Source organism: Hippopotamus amphibius, chromosome 9, assembly GCF_030028045.1.
Source record: "Hippopotamus amphibius kiboko isolate mHipAmp2 chromosome 9, mHipAmp2.hap2, whole genome shotgun sequence".
NCBI classification, from domain to species: Eukaryota; Metazoa; Chordata; class Mammalia; order Artiodactyla; family Hippopotamidae; genus Hippopotamus; species Hippopotamus amphibius.
In genome coordinates, this window is record NC_080194.1 from 122,109,698 (window position 1) to 122,137,288 (window position 27,591).

At 55.8% G+C, this 27,591-nt stretch overlaps 2 protein-coding genes across 10 annotated transcripts in view; one reads left to right on the forward strand and one right to left on the reverse strand.

The window, feature by feature from the left end:
• Positions 1–27,591, reverse strand: part of IFT140 (intraflagellar transport 140) — a 72,710-nt gene that overhangs the window by 16,006 nt on the left and 29,113 nt on the right. For all 9 annotated transcript variants that reach the window (XM_057747592.1, XM_057747589.1, XM_057747590.1 and 6 more), the window contains 6 exons: positions 27,164–27,291; positions 25,496–25,613; positions 23,092–23,222; positions 22,532–22,700; positions 21,108–21,239; positions 16,757–16,956 (listed from right to left, as the gene is read on the reverse strand). In XM_057747592.1, the coding sequence (XP_057603575.1) occupies positions 16,757–16,956; positions 21,108–21,239; positions 22,532–22,700; positions 23,092–23,222; positions 25,496–25,613; positions 27,164–27,291 (878 nt within the window). The remainder of the gene's footprint in view (positions 1–16,756; positions 16,957–21,107; positions 21,240–22,531; positions 22,701–23,091; positions 23,223–25,495; positions 25,614–27,163; positions 27,292–27,591) is intronic.
• TMEM204 (transmembrane protein 204) lies at positions 522–14,274 on the forward strand. The gene is made up of 3 exons (XM_057747605.1): positions 522–1,340; positions 5,716–5,871; positions 13,590–14,274. Exons 1-3 carry the CDS (start codon positions 1,064–1,066, stop codon positions 13,832–13,834), a joined length of 678 nt encoding a protein of 225 aa, XP_057603588.1. The 5' UTR covers positions 522–1,063; the 3' UTR covers positions 13,835–14,274.

A 27,591-nucleotide genomic window follows, 5' to 3' on the forward strand; every position in this document is an offset into this window, starting at 1 on the left:
CAGGCCCTCAGGCCTTGCTGGGTGCACAGCTTGTTCAGAACCCGGCCTCCTGCACCTCAAGGACAACGGCCTGCCCTGGTGGGTCTCCAAGTGTGGGTGAGGGTCTCAGCTGGGAGTGGGAGACGTCTGGGGGGCCTCCCTAACACACTGGCCCTTCTCTGCTGTGCTCCCACAGGCGGGTGGCACCCACGTGCTGGGGGAGTGACCGTGGGCTGGGGGATGCCAAGTCCCTGAGCCAGCCGGTCAAGATAGACAGCGGGGCCTGTAGGCCTGCCAGGCCAGCATCTCTGGCCTCCCCCACCCAGGGAAGGTGGGAGGGTGGGGGAGGGTCTGGAGCAGGCCTCCAGAAGAAGCCCCCCTGCCTTTCCTACCAGGAAACACATCCTGTTAGTGTCTGGCTGCTATTTGTCGCAGTTGGCTACGCCCTCCAGCTCACCAAAAACAGCCTCAAAAACAATCGTTTCCTCTCTGCTGAGAGACAGGGGGAAAACGCAGGCGCGAGGCACACACACACTCACTCACACACGCACGCGCCTCCCTGCAGCAGCCCGTCTGCTTTCCAGGACCAGCTGTTTCGTGGCGGAGGCGCCGGGCAGGGGCTCGGGCAGCGCAGGCCCCAATCACTTGCTCGCGCTGCTCCTCGCGGCGCTGCTCCTCGCGGCCCTGCTCCTCGCGGCCCTGCTCAGAGCCCAGGTCCGGCTCCACACTGGTCCTGAGAGTCAGGCCCAGGCGCCCTCGTTGCTGCTGCCTCGCCCGCTGATTTCTGTTATCCCAGCCTCGCCTCCCAGGAAGACGGCGCACTCACGACTCTGGACTCGCTGCTGCCCCTGCTTCCTCTCCGAGATGGGCAGCTCTGCTGGCTTCAGCTCAGGCCTGGCCCTGCTCCAGGTGCAGGAAGGAGGGTAAGGAGGGCCGCGAGGCGGGCGCACCCGCACCTGTCGCATGGGCCTTCCCGATGCTTCCAAGCATGAGCGGTGATGTCCTCTAGCCGCCCCTGGTGACAGCAGCTGACTGACCGGGACTGGGAGTTTCTCCACGACAAGGGACGGCACTGCAGTCCGCAATGACTGTCCAGAAAGTGGTGGCCACAGCTGTGCTGGTGGCCCTCGTCTCTCTCGTCCTCAACAATGCAGCGGCCTTCACCCCCAACTGGGTGTACCAGACGCTGGAGGACGGGCGCAGGCGGAGCGTGGGGCTGTGGCGGTCCTGCTGGCTGGACCGGGCCCGGGCAGTGCCAAGCCCAGGGGCCAGGCCCGGGCAAGTGGAGGCATGGGACTGCGAGGCCCTGGGCTGGGGCTCGGAGGCGGCGGGCTTCCAGGAGTCGCGAGGCACTGTCAAACGTAAGTCTGCTTATTTTCCTGCCTCCTTTAAAGTGGTTGTGGACATGGGCACATCTGCTGACGGGTGAGGGGTGCTCTGCTCCCAGGGAGACCTTGGCTCTCGGGAACCCGGGCGAGCCCCGTGCTCCACGCCCACCCTGCCCCAGCCCCTTTGGAACAGAATTCTTCCTGTGCAGGAGGGGGCTTTTTCTCTCCCATTCTGCATAGCTAAAGGATGGATACATTAACCAAAGCAAGGAAAATACGTTTTTCCTGGTGGAAAATAAAGACTGCTGAGGAGCAAAATAAACAAGAAGCTTAAAAACACGCGGCTGGGTTTGGACTTCATTCCACAGTTGTCAGCGTCGTTAAGGCTGTGGGCAGTGCAGAGGGAGACCCTTGAGGGACTGGCTGTAGGTGGGACACCAGGAGAGACTGGGAGACCGATGGCCTTTGGAGGGCGGAGAAGAGCCGCTCCGTCAAGCAGGGCCCTGGCTCCCTCTGCCCAGCAGTCCTGTCTGGTTGGTCACATCTGGCTCTGGAAGGTCGGAACTTGACTTGAAAGCAGGGTAGGATTTGAGCATCCAGGAGGGAAGGTTCATAAGCACGTTAGGAAGATGCTGTCATCTAATGTGTAGACACACAGTCATGGCAGCCAAAGGGCAAAGGTCTCCCTGGTGATGACCCTTTAAGCCTGCAGATGAGGGTCAACTGTGCAGAGGCATCACCCATTCTGAAGACGACACATCCTCAGGAGCATGTGCCTCTGGCCAGGCCTCTACTGGCTGCTGCAGAGGGTGTGCTTCACCCGACACAAGCGTGAGGGCCCTCAGAACCCTGACCCGCGAGGGAACTGGGTAGGGATGTCATCTCCACTTCACAGGCAAAGAAACTGAGGCTGCAGGAGGCACATGGTTCCGCTGAGGTCCCGGAGGGCATGCAGAGCCTCTTGCCACACAGCCGGGAGGTCTTCCATTGGGAGTGGCTGGCTTGCCTGCCCCCTACCCCCACCTTTACAAGCAGGAAGCCACAACCTCCCTTAAAAAGGATGAAGAGCCTGAATGAGTCCACCTTTTCCGTGAGCTCTCAGAACAGGGGCCTGTGGGGAGCTGCTCAACTTGGGATGCTGTGACCTGCCATTCAGTGGTGCCTCTGGGCTGTGGGTCTGTCTTGAGCTGCAGTGAAAGCCAATGACCAGGGCTCCACGCAGGCCACGCCTCTCCCACCCCCCACGTGCACTGTATGCCCCCACAGAGCACCCCCTCACAGAGCAACCCCCACGAGGCACCCCATGTCGGCCCAGCCCCTGCCCTGGGCTCAAGGCCTCCTGCCATGGCCCCCAACGCCACACAGGTGCCCTCTCTGGGCATCCATCCCCCATTCCCTTGCTGAGCTGGGTCATGTCACGCCAGGAAGACTTGGGCTGGGACGCACCCTGCCCCCAGACCCCACAGCCGCCTGGCCACGTGTCCCGAGCACCCCGCTCACTTGCCCTCATTTGCTGTCTCTCCTCGACCACCTGACAAGACCCTTGAACAACTTTTAAAACACCCTCCTACTATAATGCGGCATTTATAGCAGCTGACCCTTAAAAATGCCCTGAGCATCAGAGGTTTACCCGGAACAAGGGAAATGTCTCTGGAGCTTCTCGTGAGCGAGGCTGAGACCATGGAGAGGGCTGGCAAACGTCTCACCAGCTCCTGGGGGCCGAGCACTGCTTCCTGCCCAGTCCTGAGCTGGGGCTTCTGGGCCCCGCCCCCTTCAATTAAATCAGCACATGGTCTCATCAGCTCTTATGCAAAACCCCAGCCCAGGCTTTGCCCCTGATGGTCCAGCCTCCAGCCGGGCTAGGGACAGGGAGCAGCAGTGGGCAGCCTTGATCATGGAAGCACCTCCGTCCGTCCTTCCTGAGCCCCATGTGGGCCACTAAGGAGGTGAGACTCGTGCTGCTCCACCTGAGGGTCAGGCCGTCCTCAAAATTCTGGACATGACGCAGGCGGCCAGGGCAGCTCTGGGGGACAGTGGCCATGTTCCTGCTGGCTCTGTGTCCAAGTCCTGGCAGTGCCCACGGACCTGAGCCAGAGCCACTCTGTGCATCGGGCCAACACCACCGTCCCCCAACGTAACGAGCTCTGGTCAGGGCGTCCCAAACACACTGGGTCGGGGACGACCCAGGGGCAGGCCCTCCAGCTGCCCCCACGTCACGCTGGGTCCCGTCCTTGAGGACAGGGCCCTTCCCCCATGCTGGCTCACTGGGCACGTGCATTGGCCCTGACTTCTGTTACTGATCAAGTTGGGGTATGAGGGGACCTCAGAGCCCATAGCAGTCAGTCCCGCTCTCTGGCCCCCGTTCCGACGCTTTTCATGTCTCCATGTTTCCTGCACTCTGTCAGGCACATGTGTCCTTTCCCTGAAGCCAGGGGGGACATGTGTAAACATGTAATTAAAGCTCCTGCTCTCTGTCTCCTGGGAGGCAGCCCCACAGGGCACTGGGCGGGGCATGGTGACTGCCTGGCCAGGAGACGCTTGAGCCGCATTCTCACGGCTCCTCAAAACCCAATGCTGCTGCCCAGGCCGCGCACACAGCAAGTGTGAGGGCCTGTCAAACACCCGGGCTCGGTGGACGCTAGTGAGGACAGGTCCCCTCTGGGTGGCTGGGAAAGGGGGTGTGGCAGAAGGGAGAGTCCACTGGCTCAGCCTTACAGCCTCAGGCACCTGCTAACTTGGCAGCAGCCTGGGCCTGGCTTGGTGACTTGGAGAGTGGGGCTGCCGCACGGATCGCTGCCAGGGTGTGTGACGCAGGGCTGTGCGCTCAGAGCCACCAGGGCCACCAGGAGGGCAGGGCCGCGTGGTGCCGGCACCCACACCCTGCAGCGTGGACAATCCTGGCACGGCCAGCCCCTTGGTGCATGTCTTTCCTTGCCTGCAAGGCTGGGCCCCGGAACCGGAAGGACTTTCCTGGGCCCAAAGTGGATCCCGGCTCCGCCCTGTTCTGTGAATACCCATCACAATTTAATACCCCTAGTCACTGAGGCCACCTCCACCTCCAAACTATCTGTTAGAGAAGCAGAGCCTCCCCTGTGGTCATTTGAAGGGTAGAAATTATTGCAAAGAAAACTCAGCATGAAGAAGGCAGGAAGAGCGTGATGAACAGCAGCCTCCACAGGAAAGCCAGCTGGTGTTCCAGAGCCCGTGGCCTGAGCTGCCGGAGCCCCCACGCTGATAGAGGAGCCGCGTGGCCTCCTGCTCCCACATGCGGTCACGGGACTTGAGAAGACCTCGCGAGCCACCAGAGAGGTTCCTGCAAATCATAAGCACTGGTGGCCCTGCTGTCCCAGCCTTGGGGGAGGCGAGGGGTCTGAGCCCATGTGCGGGGAGTCAGGCTGCAGGAGCCTGCTCTGTTCTCCAGCGCAGCCTCTGTCCTTTCTCTGCGTCACTCTGGAGCCACTGCCACACCAGCGCCAGGAGCCCTGCGCTCACCAGGCTGCACCGCCCACTCCTGGATCCTCATCTCCACATTTTAAATGGTCAGGGTTCTCAGCGACTGCAGCTGTTTTGTGGTGACTTAAGACTACAGAACCCAGAACATGAGCGCTCAGTCATCTGGCAGTGAGACCCAAGGGGTGTGTGCAGCCCCGCGAGGAGCAGGCGAGAGTGTCACGGGCAGCGTCAAGCCTGGGCAGAGGTGCCGTCCATCCATCCGTCCATCCGTGAATGAATGCTCCTTGGTCCTCGGTGCTGGCTCTCCTTCCAGAAGCACTCTGCCCCTCCGCCCTCAGGGTTGCTCCAACTTCCCAGTAGCCGGGGGCCCCTGAGCCACAGTCCAGAGCCAAGGCCTGGGATCCAGGAAGGGTGAGACCCCTCAAGCTCTGCACGGCAGGAGGGAGGCCGGGGGAAGCAACTTGAGACCCCTGGGCAGGAGAAGCTGACTCTTCGTGGCAGGAAGCGGCACAATGCCCTCAAGGGACTACGGATTCCACAAGCGCTAAACGTGAATGCTGCTGCCCGCAGAGCGTGAATCCGAGGGCACTGCTCCTGAAGCCTGGGGGCTGGGGGCTACTTTTAGTCTGAAAGGACCACAGAGAAGGCCCTGACTCCACCGTCCAGCACAAGGGTGGGGTGGCTGTCTTCCCTGACAGGCATCTCGACACCACCACCACAGCCCCTACCTTTGCCGTCCAAGCATCGGGCTGCCCCATCCCCCCTCTGCCCTGTGTGCACAGCCCCCAAATGCCTCGCTCAGGGACCGGGGGTGGGGGGAGGCAGCAGGGAAGGGGGTGGTGGGACGAGGTAAGACAGAGGGAGGAGTTCCCGCGGTGGGGTGGGGGCAGGTAGCCCAGCCTGGAGTGGCTTCACCCATGCTGACCGCCTGCTTCTCTCCCTCTGGCCCCTGCAGTGCAGTTTGACATGATGCGAGCCTGCAACCTGGTGGCCACGGCGGCGCTCGCTGCAGGCCAGCTCACCTTCGTCCTGGGGCTGACAGGTCTGCCCCTCATGTCGCCTGATTCCCAGTGCTGGGAGGAGGCCATGGCCGCTGCGTTCCAGCTGGCAAGTAAGTATCCCCACCCGGGCCCCGGCCAGGCTGAGCAGCCGCACCCCCAGCTCTTGTCCGGGCTGACAGGTCGGCTGTAGCTTCTAAAGTCATAGTGACCCCCATGGGTCACCCTCCCACCCCACCGGTGTCTGTGGGCACCAGCAAAACAGAAATACACACAAGACGGAGCGGTGAGGTGCAACCAGACGGCTTTGCGTCTGTTTGCCCAAGGCCTCCCGGCCCTTCCCATCTAAGACAAGGTGCCGGAGCTAGAGGTGACCTGCTCTGCTTTCCGAAGTCTTCGGCACCTGGTGTTTTCTTTGCCTCTCTGAAGCCCGTGTGGCAGGCAGCCTGGGCTCATGCTCCTCCCATTAGGCTGCAGCAGCCTGCCACAGGCACGTGGGCAGAGGCGGGCGCCCTTCTGAGCCTGCGTCCTCCTCAACGGCCTTCCTGGCTAACAGCAGACAGGGAGTTCTGGGCGCACGTGGTTCCCAGCCAGCGACCTGCATGCTTGGTTATAAACGCAGCTTGCCTGGGGCCTGGCTGAGGTGAGCAGGGCCCTCCCTGTGAGCAGCACAGACAAAGAGTGGAGGACCCCGCTGAACACACGGGGACATACACACAGCACCAGGGCCAAACGAGTGTGCTGGGGGCGGTGCTGGGGAGAGCAGCAAGGCCTTGGCCATGAGAGAACAAGCCAGAAGCCACCTTGGCCTCTGGGGTGACTGCAGGGTGAAACAGGGCAGGGCCCGGACATGCTGTAGTCTTCAAAGGGCGAGAGTGGCGGTGCCGTGGGTGATGAATGGAACTGTTATGGGAGGCTCCGCACAGCGGCCATGGAAGCCCCAAAGCGTCCACCCGGGACCCCAGGGAGTGGAGGGGCGTTGGTCCTGGTTCCCCCTCGCGCTGGTTTAACCACCACGGGAACCTGGGAGCTCAGGTTTCCTGCTGCCTATGGGGAAGGTCAGATGGGTGGCCAGTGGGACAGGGGAAGGGCCAGGACGTCACCAGCCGACAGACTGCCTGCCTCTCTCGCTCGGTGGAGAAGGCAGCATCCCAATGATGAGGGTGCAGCTCTAACACACGCGGCGGGAGGGATGGCAGGAAGTATGAGTGAATCACTTGGGAAATAATGGATCCCGGCCCTCATCTTCCTGGAGAAACGCAATTTCCAGAATGTGGCTGACAGGCTGGCAGCCCTTGTGCTGGAAAATGCCGGGTGGGACTCGGAAACGGGCCTTGTTCACAGAGGGCCAGTCACCTCCCTGTGGCCGGCAGCCCGGAGGGCATCACCGAGGCCCAGGAAAGAGCACAGGCTTTGGTGTCAGGAGAACAGAACACAGTCTGGCTCCCGCCGCTTATCAGTCATGTGAATGGGGCAAAGCCACACCTCAGTTCACTCAACTGCAAAATGGGATAATGCCCACCCCTGCCTGTGGCAATTCTGAGAGTTAAGCAGGTACATGAAGTGGGACCTCAGACCCCTGCTTACTCCCTCCTCCAGGACTGTGAGGAAAAACACAGACATTCCAACGTCACACATGCAGGAAAATCACCCACCTGCCCTCTGCTGACCTTAGGGCTGTAAATCCAGCAGTTTCCTTGCCTCACTGAAACCACCCACCTCTCTCATGTGGGACCATCTGAAATTCCATCCCTTCAAGAAGGAAGTGGAAGATTTTAAAAACATCATTGGAAAAGCTGGATTAAAAAGAGATATTTTGATGGCATTAAAGGAATAAAGGTAACAGCTCTTGATTCTGAAAGTGACTCCTCCTAGCAGGATGATCAAATCTGTCATTGCACTTCTTAAGAAACTCGGAGACACTTATTTAGAACTATTAGAAAAAATATTGTGGGTTTGGTATCAAAACTGACATCTTACTTCCTGGAAACTCCTGTTTCAGAACAAAATAGTGTTGTTTCCAAATAACATACAAAAAAAATTGAAACGGGGGAACCCCCATTAACTAAAATCAAGCTGTCTTGCAGCAATGGGGGTGGGGGGCACTGCCGAAAGTCTGGGGGGGGGGGGCGCTGTCCTGGCCAGGTGGGGGCTTGGGGCACATGCTGCTTTCCTGCGTATTTCCAGGCCAGCAAAGCCTCTGGAAAGGTTGGACCAGGCTCTGTCCAGAAACTGTCAGACATGCAGAGGCCGACGGAAAAAGCCAGAAGCTCCAAGTGGCACCTGAGGCATTCAGGACAGTCCCTCTGCCTCCACAGGCCCCCTCTCCCCCTGGTGTCTGGCGGTCACCCCCAGTGGGTCTGCTGTGCCTAAAAAGGAAATGCATTTGGCCCTGTTTAGACTTGTTTCATTGACAAACAGTACAGAACACAGCTCTGTGCCTTTCTTCTATCACGCTGCTAATTTTAGAGTTAGGTTTTTTCCTGTGCTCTGGTCTGTTTTAAACAGTCAGGGAGAGACTGAAGGGCGCCAGGATATCCTGTCCCAGGAGGGGAAATGCCTGCTGGTACCTGTTATGCAAGGGAACCTTGAGTCCCCAGTGCTGGGGCCAGAGGGTGGGTGGGCGGAGAGAGGTGCTTGTGAAGGCGGGAAGCACACGGATTCCCCGGGAGGTCGGGACCAGCCGGAGAGCAACACCCCAGCGGGAGGAGATGGGAGGCAGCCGCTCGCCCATTCATCCCACAGCTGTTTCTGGGCACCGGTCCACCACGCTCGCGTGATGCCTGGCCTGGGTCTGTGATAGGGCGGCCCCCGCTGCTCAGGGCTGCGGCTCCAACGGACCCCGTCCCAGATGCCGGGGAGAGGACCCCGTCCTGGACACCAGGGTTGGGAGGACCCAGAAGCGCTGCTCTTGCCGGTCGGTGACGTGACCACCAGCTGTTTCATCTGGTTTGCTCTACTGAACTCAGGCCGCCGCACCCAATAGTTTCTAACTTCTTTGTAGAATTTTCCAAGTGTGATTTTAATTTACCTTAAAGTTGAAAAAACTCCTTTCAGTCCCTTATTCCACCCCCACCCATGAGCTGAACACCCTGTGAAAGTACTGCGCATGCTGGGGTCAGGCAGTGGCCATCTGCCAGCCCTGGCTGGCCTGCCCTCCTCAGGACATGAGCTCCTCAGACCCAGCAGGACGATTTTGAGAGCAGCGTTTACACAGACGTTGAAGGCTTCATGTCTGCTGACTGGAAATCCTAAGATTTTTTCTTATGATGAAAAACTTACACACTAAGAGCTGCCTACTCTGCCTACCTGTGAGAAGGCTGACTTTATCATCCCCACAGGTCAGTCTGGGTCACACATGGTGTCTGTCTTGGCATCTTGTGAGCTGGTGGGGTTCCTGCTGTTCTTGGAGACCTGCTCGTAGGAACGTACCACTTTCTGTGTTTTACAACAAAGCAGCACTTGGCTTGGGCTGGACGCTTCACTTTCCTGTCTTCTGAGCCCACTTCCCAAGCCCAGCCCTGCCCTTGCATCCCGGGGAGCATGTTGGCTTCTTCTTTCCCAGACTCTCTTCCTGAGGGGGGAGGCACTTGTCCCCCCACCCTCTGCTGCTCACAGGTGCTGAGCCCTGAGTGCCCTGTACATGCTCCGACGCCTCGGCCAGCGCTGCCCTGTGGACGCCGAGGCAGGTGAGCTGCTCAAAGGCTCAGGGCTCAGCCCCACAGTCCTCCCACCTGTGGCCCCTGCGTGTGCTTGACAGCCACGCCAGAGGAAGGCCTGTGACTACCAGCAGAGTCCTGGGAAGCTGGCAGGAAGGAAGAGAGGAGAGGGCGCTGTGAATCACAGTGCTGCGGCTGCTGGCTCACAGGAAGGGCTGTTTGCTTTGGACACAAGTTCACGTGGACGGAATTGACTCCAAGTGCAGAAGTCCATGCGTTTGCTAAAACTCTCCTCTTAGACTCATTTCTGTACAAACAACGACATCACTGAAGTCTGTGGGGACAACTCAGGAGAAAGGGAACCTAAAAGTCAGGTTGAGACAGAGATGGCGAACCCATGGCTTCAGGCCAGTTATCACAGTAAAAGGCCTGTTTGATTCAGGAGGCTGTGCGCACATGGCTCTCCATGTGTCTGCGGCTTTCTGCCATCACCGCGTGGTGCACTCTCGGTCCCCACATCCCATGCATCTGCTCAGGCCACACTGCCCCCGCTGGCCCAGGGCAGAGTCCACATGTCCCCAAGCCAGTGCTGCCGTGACATCCTCCCACAGCCCAGCATCTGGGCCCACCGTTCCAGTAAGTTCTTTGTATTTTCCTGCTGCAGGAATAAATGCAGTTTTTTAATGTTAGGGAAGTAAACCCCTTCTCGACTGTACGTGTTCCAAGTTGAACTAAAATAAAGCAAAAGCCAACACTGGTCTTGACACAGAGCAAACCCACATTTTTTACACTTGGGTACAGAACTAGACTTCTCCTTCCTACTTCTCTTGGGGAAAAAAACCAGCCAGCAAGAAAGTGCAGCCTCTGAGTGACACTGGCCGGAGGACGAGCACCCCACTGCCTGAAACCCGTCCACACTGCTCACTGTTGGATGCTGGAGAAATTGTTTTCAAGACAAGACATGAAAGAAGTGGGACTCAGACTGTTCATTTCACTCTGTAAAAAGTCCTCTGAGAGGCTTCACGCTCATCCTGGCCCATCACCCCCACCAGTCCTCCCGCTGTTTCTGCAGACGTGGGTGGCTGTGCCTGGCTATCTGTTCACACCCGAATTCATACTTCTTTCATCTTGTAGCGTAAGAAACAGTCTTTTCCATTGTAGGCCATATGGCTGAATACATAGAAGTAACAAGCTGAGTAAAACTGCAACGAAGCAACAAGCTGCCCTGTTTCCCAAGAAACCGGACGATACGATCTCCAGAATCATAAGCAGCCCTGAGATGCCGGCGAGTGGGTGGATGTCCCCACCTGGAGGGCACTGCGACCCCCAACCCACGTCCTAAATGGAGGGCCTGGATCAATGAGTGGGTGACGCCCAGCTGAGTGCTGAGAGGCCAGAACAGGAGGCTCCCTCCCCTCAGCCCCCCAGGAGGACGCAGCTCAGGATGGCGGCACCAGAAAAGACAGGGGGACCAGCACGTCGCATGAGGAGACGCGAGGCCAGATATGTCTCGAGGGCCAGGAGACACTGAAGCATGTCCTCTATGGCCTCCACAGGGTGACCAGCACAGCTGCGGAAACATGGCAACGAGAGACATGTCGCCAGAGTCGTGACGCACTTCAGGAAGTGCTTGTTAATGGAAGACTGTAAAGTTAGTTGCACTTCTAGAATATTCTAAATGCCTCACTGTGAACCTTATATACAAAAGACTCAGGGGACCCACAAGGGACACCAATAAGCCCACGTGCACTGCCTCCGGTCCCAGGCCCGTTTGAACCAAGCACAGAGCCTCTGTGTCCCCCCATGGCCCAGTGCCTCCTCTCCGAGGAAGCGCGTTTCAGATGCTCTGATGTGGGGTCATGGTCATGTTTCCTGTGCCCTGTGACAAGCAGGGTTTCACTCAGGTGCAGTCCTGGGAGGGGGTGGCAGGTCGCAGGGCCAAGTGTGTGCCGCGCCGGTGTGCCCCGCACTTGCCTCAGTCAGGGCCTCAGGGACGCAAACCAACCCCATGTCAGACAGTCAGTGGCCCTTTGGATGGATGACGCTGCAGAACTGGGCTGAGGCCACATAACAGATTTTTAAACTGTTCCTGTAACATGTACAACCCAGAGGAAGCTTTGGTAAAAGGGAGAAAATAGGCTCTGAGCCCAGCAGAGGGTGGGGGCTGATGCATCGCAGCTGCCGTGTTGGGTGAATCCCTTCAGGCTGAGCTCAGGTCCTGACAATGCTGCCCACCTGCCAGCACTCCTCACTTGCCCAAAGGTCCCCGCTGGCCTCGCTGGAGTGCCGTCAGCCGGTGCTCTGCTCCCCTCTCCTCCCACACATAGGCTGGCATCCTAACGCACTCCCTGGCCCCATCCAGCCCCATCCTTCTGAGTCTTGTTGAAAGATGGCACAACAGCTCCCCGGCTGGCAAAAAATACCCAAAGACGTAGTGAAAACGAGGGGACACATAAGTTTCATGACACAAAACACAGGCCCTAATTCCTTCCCTCACTAACACAAACTCGGTGGGACAAAATCGTGGGCAGAGGATGTACTCGCTGGGAGAGAGGAATGCCAGAAGTTTCTTTTCGCCAGTGTGCAGGACAAACAGAATTATTTTTAACAGAAAGGAAGTATTGAGAAGCTTTCCATGTATAAAAAGCTCCACAAAATACTGTAGAGAATTACCACAGGGATTAGTCATCATCACCATTGTTTAGGACACAGATAAACGTTTAATTCATACTTTCTGGAAGGCGCAGAGATGCTTCCAGAATGCCTGTGTTTCTAGAAAACTCCAGCCTGTGCTCCGGCACTAAGCCACGACACAGCTATTAGAACCATCCGTGGGCATTGCTGCTGCCCTTTGCTCTGAGGCCACGCTGGGTCTCGCATGATCTGGTTTCCTGAGGAAAGCCGGGAAGCCATGGAGAGTGGGGGACCAGCATGAACAGACGTGCGGATGTCACAGTGCAGGGCAGGTGGAGGGGCTGCAGCCGGCAGCTCAGCCTGGCCAGAGCCCAGGGCAGGCACAAGACAAGTCTGGGAGGGGCTGGGAGTCCTGTCTAGACCATTCTGGGCCCCCGAGGGCCTTTGTCCTCCTCAGGCATTTTGGGTTCCAAAAAACAGACTCACCTCTGTCACCACAGCGGAGGGTGGGTGCTGGTGGAGAAGGCGGGGCTCCCTGGGCTGCTCAGCCAAGGGGTTTGATGGTCTTGATGAGGGGAGGAAGGGCAGGCCACCTGGACCAACTTCCTGGGCAGCAGGACCGTGGTGGCCTCTGCCCTGTCCCAGCCATCAGGGCTTCCAGCCCAGATTCAGACCTGAACTCTTTCAAACATCAATGCCCTGTTAGCCTAGCTGACAGATCCTGAGTGTGAAACCCTGGTTTTCCTATTGTAAGAACTAATAAAATCAAGTCTTTGAAGCTCCTTAAAGAAAAAACTATGAAAGTGATTATGTGATAATATTAACAGCTGACTGAGAGGGGACAAGGCCACCTTAACTGAGTCCACGCAGGACACTGTGCACTGTCCTGGACGCTGACACCCCCCTCCCTGTGTCACTTGGAGCGAGAAAGGGACAGAGGGAGACACGCGGGGTGGGTGAGGGGGACATTCTAGAACCAGCCGCGTCTACTCAGCCCCAGTTGACTCTTGCCCCTCCCAGTGTGCAGGCCCTCGCCACCTCAGGTTTTGAAAGAAAATATCTCCTCTGGAAGCAAACACCAAGAATAAGGAAACTCTTAAAAACAGAAATTCAAACTAAGTTAAATACCAGTCTGAGTTGTTTCTCGGTAAGACTTAAAAATTGCCTGCATTTGCTTTCACTTTGAATGAGTTAGGCGTTTACAGGCCGGATTGGACCCTCCATGGAGTTACTGCTGGCCTACTCAGGGTGAGGAAGCAGGTGTCAGCATCACCTCCGTGGGGAGAGCAGCCAGGAAGTGGCCAGACACCTGCCAAGCCACAGGAAGCACTAAGCCCCTACGACTCTCCGGGGCCAGAATTGAGCAGATGCTCCCCTCAACAGCCACCACATCCAAAAGCCCCACAAAATGCAGCTTGACCCTGAGGCGCTGGCACCACATGGAGCCGGGCTCCTGGCTGTGGGAGGACAGGGTTGTGTGGGAGGAGACGTGGGAGTGGCCCCTCTGCTCCCTGTCTCACCCTGTCCTTCGTCTGCAGGTTTCGTCCTGGTCATCGGGCTGGTGACGTTCTACAGGATCGGCCCGTACACCAACCTGTCCTGGTCTTGCTACCTGAACATCGGCGCCTGCCTGCTGGCCACCCTGGCGGCGGCCATGCTCATCTGGAACGTCCTGCACAGAAGGGAGGATTGCATGGCCCCCCGCGTCATCGTCATCAGCCGCTCCCTGACTGCGCGCTTCCGCCGCGGGCTGGACAACGACTACGTGGAGTCGCCGTGCTGAGGGCGGCAGGTGGCTGCTCGGGACTCTGTCCGCCATGGGGACTCCCCATGGGAGCACGTGTACGACACGCGTTCATTACGTTATATGTCAACACATGGTGAGACCACATACCGCCTCCCCCCCCCCACCCCACGGCCCGCTTCACGCTCGCACATGTCCAGGTCTGGAGACCAGCTCTGGGGAGGCGTGTCCGGGAGGGCAGCCGCCTCGTTCCCTGCCATGGCCCGGGAGTAATTTATTCTGCATCTGCTGAGAGGGGCGTCCTAGGTCATATTCACTTTGATAAAGCGGAACATGGGGAAGAGTTCCTTGAACTGTCCATGATCTTCCTCTAGGGACTCAGACTTTACAGTCAGGTGGTTATGGCTTTACAACAGGATTGTGTTAGGGATGTCCATTTATTCCTATCTTCCTAACTTAAAATAAAACTCAAACATCTTACCACAGTTCAAAACTTGTGTTTTATCCATCCTACTGCCACGTGGTGAAGGAATCTGGCCTATTCTGTAGTTTGTGGGCCGGCAGTCAGAGAAGGGTTGGCACACTTTATAGACCGGGGGCACATCTTATAGACCGGGGGCAGAGTGGCTGGAGGCCACTTAGGCCTCACTCATGTCTCCGTTCAGAAGTCCCTGCTCCTACAGTGCACTGGCCGGACAATGGCAGGTCCACAGTTGGCACAGTAGGAGGGAAGAAGTCTACTGGCTTAAAACAACTTCAGAGATTGGTTCACCTTTTTCCCTAGAAAAGTCTTCAATGCATCCAGCCAAAGCTTGGTGGGCTACAGAATGCCTTCCTGGCACCACCCTGGTGCCAGTAACCCTGGACCTAACTCTGTAGCAAGGACTGAGCTCCAGGCTGAACACAAGCACCTAAGAGCTGCCTCAGGGGCTCAAAACCAGCCCATGCCCCCTGGGACCGGGCCGCACTGCCCGACACACTGTGAGGACAGGCCCCCAGGAGCACAGCTGCCTGTCCCAAACCACCTGGCAGCAGGAAGCACATCTTCCGGCCCAGGAAACGGTAGGGGGGTGGGGGGGTGAGCATTGTGCAAAGTCGGGAGGGGGCGGGTCACGATCTGGCTGCCACCCCCACACTACGCCAACCCGCTAAGAAACATTTAGCTTTGTTGCCTCAACCTCCCAGACAATGTGCAGCGACCAGTTTGGAATTCGAAGGCCACACTGCCCCAGAAATTTGTCTTTAGTCACAGCAAGGGATGAATCTAGTTGTTGCTTTAAAAAAAACATAAAGTGGACTTCCCTGGTGGCACAGTGGTGAAGAATCTGCCTGCCATTGTAGGGGACATGGGTTCGAGCCCTGGTCCAGAAAGATCCCACATGCCACCGAGCAACTAAGCCCATGCACCACAACCACTGAGCCTGCGCTCTAGTCCTGTGAGCCACAACTACTGAGCCCATGCACCACAGCTACTGAAGCCCACGCGCCTAGAGCCCGTGCTCCACACTGAGAGAAGCCACTGCAATGAGAAGTCCGTGCACCACAACAAAGAGTAGCCCCACTCGCCACAACTTGAGAAAGCCCGTGTGCAGCAACCAAGACCAAACGCAGCCAATAAATAAATAAATAACTAAACAAAAAAATTGATAAACAAACAAAAAACAAAAACTTAAAGCAACAGGAGGACGACTTAAAAGCACATCTGGCCTGACCATGGACATAAGCGCAGCTCAGGGCAGAAGGTACAGCCAGCACACTCGGGGACCCAGCACACTCGGGGACCCTCGGGGCTGCCCCTCCTTCCCCAAGCACCTCAGATGTAGTCTCAGCAGTATTATGTACATGACAACATACACTGCATGGACCATGTGGTCACCTATGGCCTGTGATAGAGTTCCTATTCAACGGAAAGCACCTCCAGCCTCTTCACTTCCCCGACCAAGAGCCCCTCCCCAGCCGGCGGCAGGGAAAAGCCCCTCTGCTGTGGATCAAGACCAGGTCTCAGGCTGCTCTGAAAGTACTTCTGGGTTACAGACCTGTCACTGCAGACGAGGGGCTGCCTGGGGGCCTTAACTCCGTCCTCCTCTTCCCACTTGACATTCATTCTTCAATAGTTCTTCTACCCTTTGGTGATTAAAATCTGTCAAATGCTCTTTTTTAAAAAAAATTTATTCATTTATTTTATTTATTTATTGGCTGCATTGGGTCTTCATTGCTGCGTGTAGGCTTTCTCTAGTTGTGGTGAGCAGGGGTTACTCTTTGTCGTGGTGCATGGGTTTCTCATCGTGGTGGCTTCTCTTGTTGCAAGGCATGGGCTCTAGGCACTCAGGCTTCAGTAGTTGTGGCTCACGGGCTCTTGAGTGCAGCCTCAGTAGTTGTGGCACACGGGCTTAGTTGCTCCATGGCATGTGGGATCTTCCCGGACCAGGGCTCGAACCCGTGTCTCCTGCATTGCCAGGCAAATTCCCCACCAGGGAAGTCCCTGTCAAATGCTCTTGAGTTCTGAATTCTCCCAGGAACAGAGAGGAAGCTGCTTATAGACAGGTCTTGATTGACAACTTCTCTGAGAGCAATTTTAATTGCATTTTGCCTGTTCTTTTGAGGGATTTTTTTTTTTTATCAAAACCTTTTCTGTTTAGTGCAATTGTTTCTGGAGAGATATTTATCGTTATAAATATTTAGCAATTGCCAAACTTTCAACTAGGAAGTGTAAAGACACTGCAAAGTAAATCAAAACAACTAAATCACAGCCCATGAGGCTCTGAGCACTGAGAGGTCAGCTGGGTGCCCAGACGCGTCTGGGTTTCCACCAGCACCGGCATCTCCTTGAGTAAAAACCCATGAGACAACACAAACGCCAAGAAGAGTCAGCGAGGATGAGACTCTCGGGGAGGGAAGAGACAGAAAGGAGGGCTGCAGGGAGCTGGGCATGGCATGCCTCTTGAGCAGAAGAACCCTCACCTCTTGATGAGCTTGATGGACCGGAAGGCTTCGTCCATGTCCCCGACAGCGAGGAAGAAGCTGAAGTTGAGCATGGCATCCTGTGTGGGCTTGTCACAGTCCTCCAGCCCCACGAAGTCCCTCAAGGGCCTCCTGCCCACCATCTGGGAGACCTGCTGGGACCCGGAGTCCACCTGGTCCTCACGGTCCGCTTCTCCTGGCTGAATGACAAAAGGCACTGTTTATTTGCGGATCCCTGTGAAGCCAGTGCCCACCCTGGGCCTCTCCCTGGGGTTACTCATCAGCTGTGGGGACCCTCTGCACACAGACCAGATATTTAGCAATGCTCTCGGCAAATGCAATGCACATCTGGAAGTCCGTCGAAGCTAACAGAAGCCCAGGGCTCTGCCTTCAAACAGCAGGTGACGCAGGCTGTCGATGTGCAGGGACCTGTCAGCTGCTAAAACGTTAACATCAGCTGCTCAACAGCTGTGAATGGACATGGAAATCCCCACCTTCCAGGGCCCTTTATAAACTTCCTAGAAAGAGCTTTTACTATCAAGTCGTATTAAAATCAACGCCAGCATCACTGCAGGCAGAAGTTTCCGAAACGTAACCTGGATTAGGGGTGGGGAGCCCTCTGCTGGTGCTTCTCAGGAGAACCTTCCCCTAGTGCAGCAGCCCCCACCCCCCTCCCCTCCATGGAGGCAGAGGAAGGACATCTTGTGGTCCCAGCATGAGCACAGTTTTAGTGCACTGTCTGGACCTCACCTTCTGCACCAGCTCCCGCCATGAATCCTGCTCAAGTCCACTTCCCTCCTCCCAGCTGGACGGGGTTCCATGCCTACCACTTGCCGCCGGGCTGTACCTGTACACACCCCCTCGGTCTCCCAGCTGTCTCTCTGCAGCGTCCATTCATCTGATTACACAGGCTCCCTGGTGTACAGAGGGATCATAATCCGCCTCATTGGACACCCCCCACCCCCTTCCTCCACCATCAGTCTCCTATCTGCTGCGACTCTGACTCCTTCACCAACTGCCTCCGACTCAGCTCTCAGCAGCGACTCTGTGCCACTGATCCTTCTGAAGTTCACCTGCAGCCCCCAACTTCGGGGGCACTAGGTCTGGGCCTTGAAACCCTGGTAGGACTCGTCAGACCCAGGTGTGGACAAGGAGACCCTCCTGGCACAGAGTAGGGCATAAGCAGAGAGGCCCAAGAGCAGCCCCAGTCAGGGTTCGTGGCTGAGTGGCCAGGTACCACCCAGAGGAAAGCTGAGTCCTCAGGTTTGGGCTGATTCTGCCCTGAGTGGGAAACCTTCAGAAAATGTGGGGGTACCTGCTGTCTGCTGTGCTTTCACAAATCACAAGGCAGCAGCCTGACCTCTGTCAGCCTTGCTATCTGTCTGATACCCCGTCCGCACCAGAGCCCTGCTCCCCGCAAGCACACGCAGGAATTCTCATGGGAATTCTTGCAGAAACAAGTGCATCCATGGTCACGGCTCATGGTGCCCCCTTTCCCGCGCTTGCCTTGGGGCCTGCTCTAGAGGGGACGGGCTGCCGGCCCTGGACACAAGTGGGAGCTGTTTGACTCATACCACACCCTTGCATGTGCAGATGGGAACCCTGGGATGCTGGGCGCTTCAGGGAAGCGCTGCACACTGCGTGGCCCTTCCTTTCCCGCACCTAGAGGAGAATAAGACTTCCTGTGTTGCAAATGCAGGTAAGTGAACTACTTCCTGCACTGCAAGCATCAGGAGACAGGCTGTTCGTGCTGTCCCAAGGAGGAGCCAACGCCGTGCCAGGCCCCCATAAAGCTGGAGCACATGAGGCAGGAGGTTGTCAGCACACAGACAGCTGTTGCTGAAAACAAAGAAAAGCACATCTTAGGGAAAGTGCAAAGCTCAGGTAACAGGCAGGAATGTCACCCAGGCCTCTGCTGGGACAAAAGCTCTGAGTAGATGCTCAGGGGGAGGAGAGCCTAGGTGGGGGATGGCGCTCAGACTGTGGGAAATAAGCCCAGATGTGAAGACGTGGGAGATGCCCAAGAGAAGGAGCTCACAGGCTGTCACTACCTTTTGAGTATCAAATCAAAGAGAAATGAAAACGTGTAAAAGCACTAAATAAAAATGAAATTCAGAATAATGCTGGTCTGGTGGCACTGGCCTGTTCAAATGAAGGAGCTCAGAAAAGCTGCATGGACGGAGCGCAGGGGCTCCTGGAATCTGGAAACAACCTCACAAAATTCACTGCCTCTGAACACAAGTCAAAGTGCAGAAGAGACTACTCTCTGCGACCTCAATGGCCAGAAATGCTGTTCCCCTGGGTGACCCTGGCCTGTGGTCTCAGGGCAGCACGTTGCACGAGGGGCTTTGGCACAGCCTGGGACCCACAGACCCACACAGCTTGCCCATGACAGTCACAGAGCAAAGAGCAGACAGCCCACCCTGGGCCTTCCTTGCCAAACCTCTTGAAGTCAGTAACAGCCCTGGGAGGGGCCCGGGGAGAACTGAATCCTAGCTTCTGACAAGAAAGCCATGCACACAGGCAGGCAGCCCCAGCTCTGGAGTCAGCAGAGATGGCCAAGCTCAGATGGCATGTTTGCCATCTCTGAGGGTCCTGTGAGGTCTACCCTCACCCGTAGCTACAAAAAGAATGCTTGCTAACTGCAGAGAATACAGAGATCATGTTTAGGGTTGGTTTTAAGTCACCTTATGCTAAAAGCCAAAAAAATCCAGGTCTTACACACTTCACTCCTTCTTCAGACATGACATTAAAGAAAGATGTGGCAGGGAAGCCTGCAGAGCTGACAAGGGGGAGGAGTCTGCAAATTTTATGAGAATTGGAGCAGCAGCGACCGGGGTATCCCCAGTCCTGCAGGATGGAAGGCGTGAAAAACAGGCTGCAACCTTCAGGCCCTAGTGCAGCCACAGCTCCTTCATGCAGGTGGTGTTGGTGTCCGGCTGAAAACAGGTGGTTCAATCAGTGTTTCAACTGGTCTGGACACTCCCCCACCAGACGCACCATTCCTCCCCCCCTCGCCCCCTGGCCCCTGCTCAGCACGGTATCTCAGGGCAGAGGATGGCTGATCTCAGGTCTAGGAGGGACCATGGGGATGCGGAGACCAGGCCCCAAGGAAGGCAAATAACTCATCCAAAATAACCTTGCTGGGGGCGGGGCATGTGCTGAAAATGATCTGGTTTGATCAAAAATTTAAAAACACATCTGTGGGACTTCCCTGGTGGTCCAGTGCTTAAGACTTTGCCTTCCAACGCAGGGGGTGCAGATTTGATCCCTGGTCAGGGAGATAAGATCCCACATAACTCGTAGCCAAAAAAAAACAAAACATAAAACAGAAGCAATACTGTAACAAATTCAATAAAGACTTTAAAAATGGGACTTCCCTGGTGGCATAGTGGTTAAGAATCCGCCTGCCAATACAGGGGACACAGGGTTCGATCCCTGGCCTGGGAAGATCCCATATGCTGCAGAGCAACTAAGCCCGTATGCCACAACTACTGAAGTCTGTGTGCCTAGAGTCCGTGCTCCACAACGAGAAGCCACCATAATGGGAAGCCTGTGCACCACAATGAAGAGTAGTCCCTGCTTGCCGCAACTAGAGAAAGCCAGTGTGCAGCAACGAAGACCCAACACAGCCAATAAATAAGTGAATATTTTAAAAAATGGTCTACATCAAAAAAATAAAATAAAATAAAATGAAATAAATAAAAACACACCCGTGTATGTAACGCACACATGTGGGCAAAGGACAACACGTCTCCTGAAAGGCTGCCTGCAGCCTGTCCCAGTGACCATCTCTGGGGGCTGCGACCTCAGAGATTTGCAGCGCCCTTGGTCTTTATTTCTTTATTTGCAATTTCTGATTTCTTACAGAATACAGGAATACATACTTTTAACTTTCTTTTCTTTTCTTTTTTTTAATATTTATTTAATTTATTTGGTTGCACCAGGTCTTAGTTGTGGCATGTGGTGCAAGTGAACTCTTAGTTGCAGCATGTGGGATCTTAGTTCCCCAACCAGGGATTGAACCCGGGCCCCCTGCATTGGGAGCACGGAGTCTTAACCACTGTGCCACCAGGGAAGTCCCTAGGAATACGGACTTCTAAAAAACCAGCTAGAATTTTAAAAAAGAAGCAGGAAAGTGGAAGGGCACGGTGCGTTTGGGGGACACCAGGAGAGACACCCCTCAGCATCACTGCTGCCCGCCTGCCGGTGACCTTTCCCACACAGAGACCTCGGATCTGCTGGAACTCAGGGGGCAGGTCAGGGCACACGGTTTGCTTATTTAACAAGAGAGCCCCAGTAGGGAGGAGGGCCCAAGGATATGGCCAGGCATGCATACCGGGGCTCCCACCTTTCTCGTGAAGTAATAATGGGGCACTTGGATTCCCAGGAGCGTCTGGAAGGCGGGGGGCCGCGGGAAGCTCTCCTGCAACAGGAAGCCATGCTCTTCGGAGACGAAGAAGGACAGGACCAGCACGTCCGCCTGCAGAGGGAGATGTTCTTAGTTTGGCAATAAATTTCCTGTTTCTCACCCAATCCCATTTTCATTGCTGGGACATTTATATAAAACACAAAGAAAGTAGAGGGGCCAGCACACGGGCACATGGCAACCTCACCAGGCTCCACTGTTCTCTGACGCCCCTCCTGGAGGACGCTCCTCATCTGGCCTGGGAACCGCCTGACCCTTCTTGTTGACCTTGTGGTGAAGACTAACCCTTTCACCCACGCTGGTGAGTGAAACTCATGAGCTCCCGTGTTTCAAGAGTAACCCCTTCAGTTTCTTTACTCTGACTCGAAGACTCTGCTCTCAGGGCCCGGGGAGGCACAGCGGAGAGGCCGTTGCTGGGCTGCAGCCCTTCCTGCCCAGAAGACACAGAGGCCGAGGGGCCGGGCCTGCCCTGCTGTGCGAGTGCTGCGTCTCCTCAGCATCTTCACCCAAGGCCCCCACCCCGCCACACCTCCACTCTCTCCTCACCAGACTCTTTCTCTCTGCCTCTCCCTAGTCTTCGCATCTCCTGCTCCAGTGACACAGATGCCATTCGAGCCCCTCTCGCCACTCAGTGTTTCAGACCCAAGGGCCAAATTTGCCTTTGAAAACGTCAGGGTGTGGAAACTGGCTGCAGGTAACATTAGGGGCTCCAGCCTCTCATGTCCTGGAGGGAAGTCGCTTTGGCAGAGACACAAGTCACCTGAAGCTTTAAGGCCAGCCAGCTTTTGCTGACCTACTGAGGACCCTATGAAAGATCCCTCTGGAACGAGGTGGGTGACAGAGAGGTGCACACAGCCCCTGGCTTTCCCAGAGACCACTAGGTGTCTCGCAAGACCTGAGACTTGGAAGTGTCAGAGTCCTGGGCCCAACGAGGGGGACAGGGCCCTAGAGTCACCAGAGTAGAGGAGGGAGGCCCTGCAGAGCCGGGGAATCAGATGGAGAGGGTGGAGGGCAGTGACCGAGGCGAGGGGACCAACTGTCTGGGGGATGACTGAGGAGTCGGCCTCAGTAACTGGACCCCACAGGACGTGCTGACATCAAGGGATGAGTTCACAGTAACTGTTTCGTTAAAGAGCTCTGACCCCCTGAGAGAAAATGGCAGGTGACAGAAGGGTGGGACCAGCCCTCGGTGTCAACCCAGAGGGGAGAGGCGACCCCTGGCATCCTGGGGGTGGGCACTCGCTCTCCTGAATCCATTCTCTAGGACTTCCCCATGGACCACGCTGGGAAGACACAGCCTGTCACATCCCCACCGGTCTAAACACAAAGGCGACAGCACGCAGTACCGTGGGGTCCACGCTGGCTTCGGCCAGGGCCTTCCTGTCCATGGGCTGCGGCGGGGCGCCTGGCGCCTCCCGCATGGCTTCACACACGAACAGCCGGGGCTCACTCTGATCCCAGAAATGGCTCATGGGCATGAGATTCGTCAGCCTCTCTTCCGTGAGGGCCTGGCTCCTGAAAAAGAAAGAAGGACCCTCACGCACGTGGTACATCAACGCCCTGAAGAAAGACCACTGTGTTTTCAGAAACACTCTCCCGCCAGCATAGATGCTGACAAGCCCTCTGTGCCCCGAAACTCGGGCTGCCACATGGACACTCCAGCTGCAGCACTTTCAGAAGCTCAAGTTCCTACCCCACAACTCCAGAACCTTAGAACCTGGAAAAATCCACCCCCCTGCCCAGGGGAGTTTGCCTCCATTTCACCTCTGGTTTCTACCACCTCGTGATCGCTGAGCTCTTCCAAGTGTGAAGTAAACTTAGCAACAACCTGCCTCGAAGCCAACAAGTAACTGAGCATCGATTTCAAAATTTTTTCCAACAAAATCCTCCCATACCACAATCTTACTTCTTAGTCTCCTGCCCATTAAAGGACAATGTCTCTCTCTGATCTATCTGTCCCATCTTGAAGTCGAGGATGGTCACTGTGTCCATTTCCACATCGTAGAAGCAGATTCTGGAATCGGGGCTGTTGTCAGCCTAGGGAAGAGAGAGCCGGAGCTCAGGGTACCCGCCCGCTGCCGGCCACACGCCTGAGAGAGAGGCCCGGGTCATCCACCCGGCTGCTCCCACGAGCGCGCCTCCAGCGTTCGTAATTCGAATGTCAGCTTGTGTTCATCCCACTGAAACGGCTGTGGATTTACTACTTTCTAACTTCAGAAAACTGAAGACAAATTCTCAGACTGTGCAGGTTGACTGTGGCTGTCTAGCTGCTATCAATGCAGATGTGAGCGTGGTATCATCTTACCTGAGGAGAATTAACCACGGGGACAAGAAGGAACTGGGATTCTGATAAACCAATTCTCACGCAGGTGAGTAAAAACAAAGTAAGAGCCAAAGAGAAGCTTCAGAAAAGCTGAGAAAAGGGAACCAGCTTTGTTGCTGGGGCAAAATGCCAAGAGCTCAGATAGACTATTAAACCTTTATTCCTGCAGGTATCGGGGTGGTAAAGGGATGTGCTTACTTAAGAATTAAGAAAGGCAAGAAAATGAAAAATTACCAAAATCTCAGACAAAAGAAAATACTGTAAGCTGAAGAGCAAAGGAAGAAATCACAAATTAAAAATCACCAATAGGTTTGACTAAATAAAAATGCAAGTTTCTAGTCATCACAATTCCACAAGCAAAATGACTCAGTCTCCAACCACTCCCCCCCCCACCCCGCCCCATCTGCTCCATCCTGGCCTCTGCCTCCTGCTCCTCCCAGCCTCTCCTCCCCTGGGGAGTGCCAGTGGGGCAGGGGAGCTACCTTTCACTGCAAGCCCCCTTAACCTAGCTCAACTTCTTTCTTCGACTTTCTCATTCACCAGGGTGGGCATTCCCCACCCGGTCTGAGCGCTGGGCTCCCTCAAACTCGCTCTGCTCTTGAGAATCAGGCCTCCAGAGATGTGGTCACTCATCTGCATCCACACCCAACACCACGGAAAGGCCCTTCCCAGGACCACCCAGCACCATGTCCCAATGCCCTGCCCACTGCCTGTGCGCATGTCTCCTGCTGGTGTGTGGATACTGGGCACCGTCCCAGCCTCTGAAGGAATGAGTGACTTGGGACCGCCTGGTGCACGGTGCCCGCCTGTCCCTCCCCATCACCTCGGCTGCCTCCCCTCCCTGGGTCCACCCTGGGCCTTGGGGGGCAGGGCCCCCACCTCCAGCCAGACCTCCCTGCTGAGACCTAGGCTGTGTCTAACTGCCCACCCTTCAAAGGCCTCAAACTCAACAACCGGACATGTACCCCTCTCTGTTCCCCAAAGGCTCCTCACCCAGCTCCTCTCAGCCCCTGCCCTTCCCTGCCCTTCCCTGCCCTTCCCTGCCCTATGGCCGGTATAGCCGCAATGGGCCCCAAGAGGGCTGCCACCATGTGATGGCCCGCTGACCACTCAGCCTGGGCCTCACCCCTGTGATGCCTCGTTGGGGCTGTGTCCCCATCACTCACCCACCTGGTGAGCCCACAGCTGGGCTCAACCTCCACCTCCCCTGGAAGCCTTTGGAACTCCCAAGAGCAGCTCCGTCCACCACTGCCCTCCAGCCCTGCATTTCTCCTTCCAGCTCTCACCAGAATTGTAAAAGTTTACTCATGTCTGCTCATCCTAGGGGAGGGGCCGAGTCCCCCATTTAACCTATCGGTTTGTGTTTACACTGGCCAGCAAAGTGCATGGTACACAGAGGGCGACCAGCAATCCACTCTTGAATGAATGAGTGAAGGAGTGAAAGAATGAGAAAATGAGTGAGTCACCAAGTGAATGAGCAAGTGAAAGGATGAAGGAATGAGAGAATGAGGGAGGGAATGAATGAATGCCTGAGTGAGTGAATGAATGGGTGAGCAAATGGATGAACAAGTGAATGAAAGGGTGAGTGAATGAGTGAGTGAGTGAATGAATGAGTGAGTGAGGAGAGCATGAACAGACGCTCGCGGACAGGAAGGCAGCAGCTCCTCCAGAACAGGCGATCCCGCCACCCACCTCCTTCACACCCATATCGTGCATCCCTCTAAGCAAGAGGCTCCAAAGTCCTTCTACAGTCGTGACCCATGGTGCCCAGAGATTTTAGTTGGGTGATGGAATGAGGCAGAAAAGAGAAGAGGTGAGGATCTCTGCAAAGCAGAAACCACTGCTTCTGATGAAACAGAGTGAAGGAAGGTGGGGAGGGCGGCCCCAGGTGGGAGAAGAGACTGGACACAAAGTTGCCCTGCCTGGGGAGGCGAAGAAGGGCGGGCGGGAGGGGAGGGTAGAGCCGCACGCGCCTGAGGAGACCCACCTTGCTGAGGAGGATGCTGATCTTGCTGCCGCTGGCGTTGCATCTGAGCGAGGCCATGCCCCCTACGCCCGGGACCAGCTCGGCCAGGCTCTTGCAGCTGCAGTGCACCTTTGCCTCTCTGCGGGGAGGGAGGCGGTCTCAGCGGCATGGACGCGAGAGGGCAGGCGAGCCCTTCTCCTAGTGGCCTGGAACCTGGGCCCACAGGACTGAGCTCCACTCAGGCCCAGCTGCTCTCACTTCGGTAACGCGCGACCCGGTAAATGGGCTGAGCTCAGAACATGGCGAGTTTTTACTTTTATATATTTTTTTCGAGGTATAATTGACACACACGTTATCTTAGTTTCAGGTGCACAACAGTCTGCTATTTGGTGGGTGAGGTTTTAAAGTTGTTCTGTTTTTGTGAACAAGCACGAACACCTATCTTGTCCCCATCTCACACAGGAGCAGCTTATTAAAGGTGCTGTGTCAATGGCCAGGGTCTCTGCTGCCCACACTTCATTACAGCAGCGTGCTTCTCCATCGTGTGGACAAACTAAAATTGATTTAACTAATCTCTTGTTTAGTTGTTTCTAATTTATTTCCATTAGAAACAATACTGGCTTGTAGAGGTATCTCGCCATGATTCTTCTTACTTTATTCACATTTCCTTACTTTTCCCCTAGTGTCCTCTGTCTGTCCCAGGGCCCTGTCCAGGCCCCATGTGACATTTAATTGTCTCGTCTTTCCAGGCCCCTCTGGGCTGGGACAGAGTCTCCAGGCTCATCTTGTGTATTTCCTGCTTCAGTCCCAGAATCAGGCCCAGCATCATTTCTCCGAGAAGCCTGGTTCCCTTTACAGCAGGAGGACTGGGAGACCCAGATCCGGGCACAGGGTGTGCCTGCTGCTCTTGGGGTGACACCTGGAGCAAGAGCCCCAGGCCCCCTCGGCTGACAGAGCCAGGCCGTGTGTGTACTGACTGGTGTGTATCCTCGTAGCTGTGATGTCTTTATACGCATCCACCTGCGTCCACATGAAACTACACTCAGCTTCAGACTCACGTCTCCACCTTGGATGCATCAGTGCAGGAGTCACTCCAGCCTCCGCCCCTACAGACCTGGAACCTCCCACCCAGGTGAGAAACCGGCCTCCTCTGGCTCCCATCCTATCCCTCAGCTGCTCATGTCCAGCCTGGACGCAGTGTGGGGACTGACTTCATTAACAGAGCGAGTGCTATGTGCGGCCCCTTAGCCTCAGGTCTCATGGTCCCGCTTGGTCCCAGGGAGACCCAGGCAGCCCCTGGTGCCCAGGGAGGTTGCTCTACACACTCGTACACAGGGTGGGGGGAGGGAGGGGTTGTCCTGCCTCGTCTGCATTCCATCCTGGGATCCCCTGAACTGAAAGACTTTTAATTTGCAGACATTAGGGCTCACTTTGAGCTGTAAAGTTCTATGGATTTTGACAAACGTACTGTGAAATGTGTCCACCACATAGTGATGCTGCTCCCTTCCCCTTCATGCAAAGATGAAGAATTTAAGCCAAGATATAAGGCATTTCAAAAAAAGTAAATTGCACATTAATGTTGAAATGAGAACATAAGCAGTTTGCTACCTCCTCTCTGTGTTCTACCCACCACACCACCTCCCGACTAATTTTAAAAATATAATACTTTTATTTGGACAAAAACTGTACCTTCGGGAAAGATCAAAGCTTTTAAAGTAAGCCAAGTCTGTCCCTACAACCAGGAAGTTTCCACAGATGTCAAAGAAGCACGGGTTCCCCTCCATCTCAGAGAACGGCAGGAGCTGTTTCACGGTTCCCTGAAGAAAGGATGGAATGGGGGATCAGGGAGGCTTTATTCACAGGGCCCTGCCTCTGCTGGAGTCTCACCCCACACAGGGAGGGGAGGACAGGGCCCTGCCCTCGGGGGACCCCTGGTGCTCACGGTCAGAGAGGAAGACAGGTAGCAGCCAGGTCAACAAGCAGGTACACACGTAACTCAACCTGAGCAAGTGTAGACAGACGATGGACGGGATGCTAAAACAAAACTATCAATGTGGCAAGATGTCGAATTCCACCTGCTTGTGTTGGTCCAGGAGGTGCTGCCTGTGAGGTCGTAT

What these genes read in the sequence shown, in the direction of transcription:
- TMEM204 (XM_057747605.1), top strand. Translation starts at nt 1,064, where the DNA reads ATGACTGTCCAGAAAGTGGTGGCCACAGCTGTGCTGGTGGCCCTCGTC. An exon ending in GTCGCGAGGCACTGTCAAAC is followed by an intron (nt 1,341 to 5,715) that starts GTAAGTCTGCTT and finishes TGGCCCCTGCAG; the next exon opens with TGCAGTTTGACATGATGCGA. An exon ending in CGCTGCGTTCCAGCTGGCAA is followed by an intron (nt 5,872 to 13,589) that starts GTAAGTATCCCC and finishes CTTCGTCTGCAG; the next exon opens with GTTTCGTCCTGGTCATCGGG.